Here is a 9,230-nt window from a genome sequence, read left to right on the forward strand (position 1 = left end):
TTTGTGATTTTTATCTACCTTTGGTCTTTGATGATGGTGACCTACAGATGGGGTTTTGGTGTGGATGTCCTTTTTGTTGATGTTGGTGTTATTCCTTTCTGTTTGTTAGTTTTTCTTCTAACAGTCAGGTCCCTCAGCTGCAGGTCTGTTGGAGTTTGCTGGAGGTCCACTCCAGACCCTGTTTGCCTGGGTTTCACCAGCGGAGGCTGCAGAACAGCAAATATTGCTGCTTGATCTTTCCTCTGGAAGCTTTGTCTCAGAGGGGCACCCAGCTGTTTGAGGTGTCTGTCAGCCCCTACTGAGAGGTGTCTCCAAGTTAGGCTACATGGGGGTCATGGACCCACTTGAAGAGGCTGGCTGTCTGTTCTCCGAGCTCAAACACCGTGCTGGGAGAACCACTGCTCTTTTCAGTGTTGTCAGACAGGGACGTTTAAGTCTGCAGAAGTTTCTGCTGCCTTTTGATCAGCTATGCCCTGCCCCCAGAGGTGGAGTCTACAGAGGCAGGTGAGCCTCGTTGAGCTGAGGTGGGCTCCATCCAGTTCGAGCTTCCCAGCTGCTTTGTTTACTTATTCAATCCTCAGCAATGGCGGACGCCCCTCCCCCAGCCAGGCTTGCCGCCTCACAGTGTGATCTTGGACTAGCAGTGAGCAAGGCTCCGTGGGTGTGGGACCCTCTGAGCCAGGCGCAGGATATAATCTTCTGGTGTGCCGTTTGCTAAGACCATTGGAAAAGAGCAGTGTTTAGGTGGCAGTGTCCCGATTTTACTGGTACAGTCTGTCACAGCTTCCCTTGGCTAGGAAAAGGAAAGCCCCCAACCCCTTGCACTTCTTGGGTGAGGTGATGCCCTGCCCTGCTTCAGCTCACCCTCCATGGGCTGCACCCACTTTCCGACCAGTCCCAATGAGATGAACCAGATACCTCAGTTGGAAATGCAGAAATCACCCGTCTTCTGCATCGATCACTCTGGGAGCTGCAGACCGGAGCTGTTCCTACTCGGTTATCTTGGAACAGACCCAAATTGTATCTTCAAATAGGTACAATCTATAGTATGCCAATTATCCTGCAATAAAGCTGTTTATTTATATTTATTTTATTTTATTTTATTTATGTATTTTTCTTCAAATGGAGTCTCACTCTGTCACCCAGGCTGGAGTGCAGTGGCGCAATCCCGGCTCACCGCAACCTCCACCTCCTGAGTTCAAGCAATTCTCCTTCCTCAGCCTCCCTAGTAGCTGGGATTACAGGCACCTGCCACCACGCCCAGCTAATTTTTGTATTTTAGTAGAGACAGGGTTTCACCATGTTGGCCAGGCTGGTCTAGAACTCCTGACCTCAAGCAATCCCCCTGCCTTGGCCTCCCAAAGTGCTGAGATTACAGGCATAAGTCACCACACCCGGCCCTATATTTATTTATATTTTTAACCCAATCCAGGAAAAGATTGCCTGGGCTTGATTAAACACAGAGTATAGGAGTTGCAGCAGAGAAATAGATCACTGAAAGCTTGCACCCTTAGGAAGAAGTGACAAGGGAAAGGAAGAAATTTGTTTTTGTGCCAGATACTTTACTAGGGTTTTTTGCTTTGTACTCAGTGGTCCCCAACTTTTTGGTATGAGGGATTTTTCCACAGATTGGGTTAAGGGGTGGGCAGGTGGGGGGAAGGGGATGCAGAGGGAGGATGGTTTCGGGATGAAACTCTTTCGCCTCAGATCATCAGGCATTAGATTTTCATAAGGAATGTGCAACCTACATCCCTTGCATGTGCAGTTCACAATAGTGTTCACACACCTATGAGAAACTAGTGCTGCCACTGATAGGACAAGAGGCAGAGCTCACGTGGCAATGCTCGCTCACCTCCTGCTGTGCAACCAGATTCCTAAAAGGCCACAGACCACTACCAGTCTGTAGCTCAGGGACTGGTTGGGCACCCCTGCTTTATCTCAGGTAATCCTCATGACAATCCTAACAGAAGGGTACTATTATCCTGAAAATAGAAATGAGAAATTTAAAAATGAGAAAACTTTAGTTCAGAGAGGAAAAGTAACTAGTTCAAGACAGAGCAGGGATTTAACCTTATTTAAATCTACTTCATGTGTTCTGCCTGTACCATTCTGTCTCTCTCTGCGTGTGTGTGTGTGTGTGTGTGTGTGTGTGTGTCTCTCTCTCTCTCACCAGAAATTGAACTGGGCCCCATATGACAGATGTAAGAATTTGGGGAAGGAGATTCCAAAAGGAGAGAAGCAACTCTAATAATGGTAGCAGGAACAACTGTGTTGGAGAAACAGGAGTCAGGCCAGCCCAACAGAGGAAAAGCATCCTTTTGGGAAAGGAGAGTCAATAAGACTTATAAGGCAAGTGGCAGTCAGATTTTGAAGGCAATGAGTTTTCTGTTTTTCAGGATAGGAAGTTAAGACTTTGTTCCACAACAGTAGATCTCAGTGAATAGTGAGACTGGTGGAGGAACAGGGGTGACTTATCCATTAGGCAGAGTAGGCCCAGTGTCTAGGACCCAGGATATTTTCAGAAGCCCATAAAAATGTTTAAATTTTAATTTATCTCAAAAGGAGAAAAAATGAGTATAGCAATAATAATGAATATATAAAACGAATACAGTCTGGATCAGATCCATCTTTATACCTACGCTGTTGTAAAATACAATTGTGGGCCCGGCACGGTGGCTCATGCCTGCAATCCCAGCACTTTGGGAGGCTGAGGCGGGCAGATCACCTGAGGTCAGGAGTTAGAGACCAGCCTGGCCAACATGGTGAAACCACGTCTCTACTAAAAATACAAAAATTAGCCAGGTGTGATTGCGGGCACCTGTAATCCCAGCTACTCAGGAGGGGGTAAGGCAGGAGAATCGCTTGAACCCAGGAGGCAGAGGATCGCTTGAACTTCAGTGAGCCGAGAGGATATATAGTTGGCAAATAAACACATGAAAAGATGTTCAACATCATTACCCAGTAGGAAACTGCAAATGAAAACAACAATAAGATATCATTACACATCTATTATAACAGCTAAAATAGAAAATAGTAACAATACCAAATAGTGACAACTTAATCTTTCATACATTTCTGGTGGGAATATCAAATGATGCAGCCTCTCTGGAAAATACTTTTGACAGTTTCTTTTTTTTTTTTTTTTTTTAGTTAGCAGCACTTTCAAAATACATTTTATTGTCCTGGATAGAAACCTTAACTATTCGATTAGTCCAGTAATTCCAAATGGTCTTATTACTCCTATACATAAGATATGATCTTACAACATTTATGTAGCTAAATACTTAACTTTCCATGCTTTTTGGGGATTCCCAAAAGACTTTAGGGGGTTCCCAAGACTTTCAGGGGGTTTTTTCCCCACAATAAAAGAAAGGAACAGTGTCAATCCATAGAGTCAGACCAGCAGTTTAATAAGATCCTCTTCATAGCTCAGTTCTCAGTGCATACAGAGATTCAATACAGCCCCATCGCTCTCAGTACTTAGAATCTGAGAGGGATAAGAGCAATAACTATTGTTTAACAGCCTAAGAGTGAAAACAGATGTCCAAAAAAAAAAGAAGCCAAATTCTTTCATCCCAGGATGTTGAAAAGGAGAGACTCTATGGAGTGTGGATGTAGAAAAGGAGTTATTCCTACTGGAAAAAAATGAACTGTGGACACAGTCACTCCAGAGAAACAACCACTATGAGTAAGTAGCTTCAATTTCACTGTTACCAGGAGGGCACACACCAGAAAGCCTGGGACAAAGCCTGGGCTAGAGCCCTCAGGATTCATTCTCAGGCTTCCTGGTGCTGTGGTTCAACAGCCTTTGTAGGGATGGGGAGAACCAGAGACTATCACCATCACGTGTAAAAAATATTACCACAGCAACAGCTGTCAAAAACCAGCTGGAGCTGAAGTTACACACCATTTGAAATCCACACTGTACTTGCTTTCTTGTGATGGGCTTGAGACATGTGCAGAGACACCTTAAACATGTGTAGGTGACCACCCTTTTGAAAGGCAGAGGAGGGCCTCTTCGTGAACTCTTTCTACTCATTTATTTTCCTATCAGTTCACCATTTCAACTAGAAAAGATGCTGCAAGCTACCTCAGCTAGCTTCTAATTTGGACACAGCACCAATACTACACACACTATTGAATGAATGACCACATCTTCCTGGTTCTTCCGTTGGGCAGGGTCAATATGCTTCTTTGGACTGAATAGGTGTGATCTTGTTCGAGAAAAGTGTGTAAACGTAGGGCCAGATTTTGTTCGTCTCCGTTCCGGAAAATTGGTGGAGCACTCCTCAGCTCTTGTATAATTCAATGACTGGCTTTGCCACATCTTTGTACTGTCTTAGCCTGGCAGCAACTGCTTCGGGTTTATCATCCTCCTGCTGGACTAATGGTTCACCAGTGACGTCATCAATACCATGTACATGAGGTGGATTGAAGTCCAGGTTATATACCCTTCCACTAGGAGGGTGAATCCAACGGCGGCTGAGACGATCTTTAAGTGTTTCAAATGGAATATTCAAACTGATCACTAGATCCACTTCACAGATTTTGTCCAGGGCTTCGGCTTGTCCTAATGTCCTAGGAAAACCATCAAGGAGCCAGTGCTGGCCACACCTATTCTCCAACTCGGACATCATTAGGCGTGTGATCACATGGTCTGGAACCAAAAGACTTTTCTCTATATACTGCTTTGCCATCTCACCAACTTCGGTGTTGGCCTTGATGTTCTCCCGCAAGAAGTGGCCGCTGGAGAGGTGCTGGAGGCCAAAGTTCTGGGCGATCCTCTGGCACACGGTGCCCTTGCCCGAGTCGGGCGGCCCGAGGATGACCGCGCGCAGGAGTTTGGAAGCCATTGCCTTCGCGAGGAGGGGGGCGGTCAAACGCGCTGCCCCGACCGCGGCCCCGGAGGGAGCCCCGGAAACTTTGTTTCTCGGCCCCCTACCTCTGGCACCCTCCGCTCTCACTGGGACTCCGACAGTTTCTTAAAGAACTAAGCACACCTTAACATATGACCTATAGTCATACTTCTGGGCATTTACCCCAGAGAAATAAAAATTCATGTCCACACAAAAATCCATGCAGGAATGTTCATAGAAGTTTTATTTGTAATAGCCCTAAACTGCAAAAAACCCAAATGCCTTTTTTTTTTTTTGAAAGAAAGGATCTCACTCTGTTGCCCAGGCTGCAGTGTAGTGGCACGATCATAGCTCACTGCAGCCTGGACCTCTGGGGCTCAAGCAACCCTTGCGCCTCAGCCTTCCAAGTAGCTGGGACTATAGGCATGTGCCAGCATGCTGGGCTTTTGTTGTTGTTGTTGTTGTTGTAGAGACATGATCTCACTATGTTGCCCAGGCTGGTTGATCTCACACTCTGGAGCTCTAGAGATTCTTCCACCTCAGCCTCTCAAAGTATTGGGATTACAAGTGTGAGCCATCACACTCAGCCTTCAAATGCCTCTTGCTATGTGAATGGTTAAACCAATTGTTGTACACTGATACTATGGAATATTACTGAGTAATAAAAAGGAACAGACTGTTGATACATGCAACAACATGGATCTCAAGGGCATTGTGTTATGTGGGAAAAAGCCAATCTCGAAAGACCACATACTGTATAATTCCATTGATATAACATTCTTGAAATGACAAAATCATAGATATGGAAAACAAATTAGGGATCGCCAGGAGTTAAGGATGGTGAGGGTGAGGGGGTGGGTATGACTGTAAAGGAATAGCACAAGGGAGATTTTTGTGGTGATGGGATAGTTTTGTATCCTAACTTCAGTGGGTTTACATGAATCTACACACATCATAAAATGGCATAGGACTATATGCACACACATCATATCAATGTCAATTTCCTGATTTTGATCTTGTGCTAGAGTTACATAAGATGTAACCACTGAGGAAGACTGAAGGCTACAGGGGACTTGTCTCTACTATTTTTTGCAATTCTCCATGAATATATGATTATTTTCAAAGTGAAAAGTTTATAAGGGCTGGGTGCTGTGGCTCACACCTATAATCCCAGCACTTTGGGAGGCCAAGGTGGGCAGATCACTAGGTCAGGAGTTCGAGACCAGCTTGGCCAACATGGTGAAACCCTGTCTCTACCAAAAATACAAAAAAGTAGCTGGGCATGGTGGCGCGTGCCTGTAATCCCAGCTACTGGAGAGGCTGAGGCAGGAGAATCGCTTGAACCCAGGAGGTGGAGGTTACAGTGAGCCAAGATCGCACTACTGCACACCAGCGTGGGTGACAGAGCAAGACTCTATCTCAACAAAAAGAAAAGTTAATAAAAACATATATGTTAAAATTTTAGAGTATGCAATAGATTCACAGGATTCAGAAACTAAAAAGTGTAAAGCAGTACACAATGAAAAAAATCTCCATTTTATTTCTGCATTCCATCAGCTCAATAGCTGAATCAGTCAAAGACCCAGCAGGAAATAGATGGCAAGCTCAAATGGGGCAGCTGAGAAAAATTTAATAGAGGGACTATTTATAACGTTTTGTGTATAGTTAAGGAAAAGCAACAAAGATGATCAAGCATATCAGGACTAGCAAAAGCAGGGCTGTGGGGAAAATGTATAGTTGCTAGGGCTCAAGGGGAAAGAGGAGGGAGCAGTTGTTAGAACTAGACAGTTTTAGGAGAGTGTTGCCCAGCAGTAGCTGCGGCTGTAAGTAGAGAAACAGCTACTGCAGGCGGTGGCTCACACCTGTAATCCCAGCACTTTGGGAGCCCCAGGAGGGCAGATAACCTGAGGTCAGAAGTTTGAGACCAGCCTGGCCAACATGATGAAACTCTATCTCTACTAAAAATACAAAAATTAGCCAGGCATGGTGGTACGCACCTGTAGTACCAGGTACTCAGGGGGCTGAGGCTAGAGAATATCTTGAATCTGGGAGGTGGAGGTTGCAGTGAGTCGAGATCATACTACTGCATTCCAGCCTGGGTGACAGAGTGAGACTCTGTCTCAAACAAAACAAAACAAAACAAAACAAAACAAAACAGAAAAACAGCCGCTGCCAACTTGCAGCTGACCTACTGAGGGAAAACCTGCCAAATGAATACCACTGATCACACTCTCCTGTGCTCTGCCTCCTACTTTACCTCCCATCTTCCCAATCCAGCCCAAGCTGAGAGGGCATCCCTGAAGCATAGCACTCAGCATGCTGGGGAAGAGGGAAACGGAAAGTTGAAGATTTGAGCTAAAGGAAAAAACATTAAGAATAACCAGCACAGGCCGGGCGTGGGCCACTGTGCCTGGCCTGACATTTTCAAATTGCTTCAAGAATAATTCCCCATTTGGCCAGTCGTGGTGGTAGACACCTGTAATCCCAGCACATTGGGAGGCCAAGGTGAGTGGATCCCTTGAGCTCAGGAGTTTGAGACCAGCATGGGCAACATGGCGAAACCCCCATCTTTAAAAAAAAACACAAAAATTAGCTGGGCATGGTGGTGCATGCCTGTAGTCTCAGTTACTCAGGAGGCTGAGGTGGGAGGATCAATTGAGCCCAAGAGGTCAAGGCTGCAGTAACACACAATCATGCCACTGCCCTCCAGTTTGGGAAACAGAACAAGACCCTCGTCTATTATTGATGTTTGTGTCCGATCTTTTGCTGTCACATTAATACAATGAATAGTCTTGTATACACATCTAATTTTAAGAATATACACTTGTGGATGCACAACAAATTCTCAGAAATGGGGTTGCTGAGTTAAAGGGATTTGCATTCATAATTTTGATAGGGACAAGTGGCCTTCCATTGGGGTTGTATTTATTTAAACTCCTACCAGCAATGTGTGAAAAGTGCCTGTCTTCCCATTGTTTTGTCAGCAGAATTTATTATTACTGTTTTGCATTTTTGTCAATCTAATACAAGGGAAAATAGTATCTTAGGTTAGTTTTAATTGCAATTATTTTATAATGAGTAAGGCTAAGCAACTCTTCATAAATTTGCAGTCATTTGTACTTCCTTTTCTGTGAACAGTGTCTTCATATTTGCCCATTTTTCTACAGGTTTGTTGGTATTTCTCTTTTTGATTTTGTAAACAAAAAACAAAATTCTAAGGCCCACCAGCCATCTGAATGGACCCCTTCTCTCAGCCAAGGACATTACAAAGTTAGCTCAAAAAACTAGTTCAGGCCATTATAAGAAGGGGGAGCCAGACATGCCTCATTTGGCCCTATTGGGTATAATTCCTTTAGGAATTACTGATAGAACAAACTCTTTAAGTATGATAAGAAACATTTATAAGGCTGGGTGCACTGGCTCATGCCTGTAATCCCAGCACTTTGGGAGGCAGAGGCAGGCAGATTGCTCAGGAGTTTGAGATCAGCCTGGACAACATGGTGAGACCCTGGCTCTACAAAAAATACAAAAATTAGCCAGGCTTGGTGGCACATGCCTGTTAGGTCAGCTACTTGGGAGGCTGAGGTGGGAGAATCACTTGAGTCTGAGGGGTTGAGACTTCAGTGAGCTGTGACCACGCCACTACACTCCAGCCTTGGCAACAGAGAAAGACCTTGTCTCCCAAAAAAGAAAAAAAAAGAAAAAGAAAAAGAAAAAAATATGTATAATCTATTCCCTGTAAAACCTGCTACATGGATGCTTCATTTGCATGATAAAACTCTGGTCTTCACAACCCCTTATAACTCAGACATTACTTTCTGTGGAAAATAAACCCTTTAAAACAATTGCCAATCAGAAAATGTTTGAATGTGCCTACGACTTGGAAACCCCTGTTCTGGCTGTCCTGCCTTTTCAGACTGAACCAATGTGCATCTTCCATGTGTTGATTGGTGTCTCACGTCTCCCTAAAATGCATAAAAGCAAGCTGTACACCAACCACCCGAGGCACATGCACTCAGGAGCTTCTGAGGGCTGAGTCACGGGCCATTGGTCACCCATATTTGGCTCAGAATAAATCTCCTTGAATATTTTACAAAGTCTGACTTTTTCCAGCCACAATTTCTAGGAGCTCTTTAAATACTGGGGGAGATAAACTGTTCTTTTGTGATATTCGTTGCCAAGATTTTTCCAGAGGGTCACTGATTTTTGTTGACTTGGCTTACAATGTCTCCCACTCCACCTCATGAGGAAGCTTTCCTTTGTATTTATGTACTGGAATTTAGCAATTAGCCATTTTTTGGTTTTTGTTATTTCTTTTCTTGTTTATTTCAGCAATTAGCCGTTTTTTTAATGGCTATTAAACATAACTAGTAA

At 44.3% G+C, this 9,230-nt stretch overlaps 1 protein-coding gene across 1 annotated transcript; it reads right to left on the minus strand.

The window, feature by feature from the left end:
• Positions 1-3,389: 3,389 nt before the first annotated feature.
• Positions 3,390-4,966, minus strand: LOC134759779 (adenylate kinase 4, mitochondrial-like). Its single transcript, XM_063714245.1, has one exon. The coding sequence runs from the start codon at positions 4,851-4,853 to the stop codon at positions 4,290-4,292; it is 564 nt and encodes a 187-aa protein (XP_063570315.1). The 5' UTR covers positions 4,854-4,966; the 3' UTR covers positions 3,390-4,289.
• Positions 4,967-9,230: the final 4,264 nt, after the last annotated feature.

This window comes from Pongo abelii, chromosome 13, assembly GCF_028885655.2.
Source record: "Pongo abelii isolate AG06213 chromosome 13, NHGRI_mPonAbe1-v2.0_pri, whole genome shotgun sequence".
Classification (NCBI taxonomy): Eukaryota; Metazoa; Chordata; class Mammalia; order Primates; family Hominidae; genus Pongo; species Pongo abelii.

Bases quoted from the DNA above. Each gene is read 5' to 3' on its own strand.
- LOC134759779 (XM_063714245.1), bottom strand. From the start codon at position 4,853: ATGGCTTCCAAACTCCTGCGCGCGGTCATCCTCGGGCCGCCCGACTCG.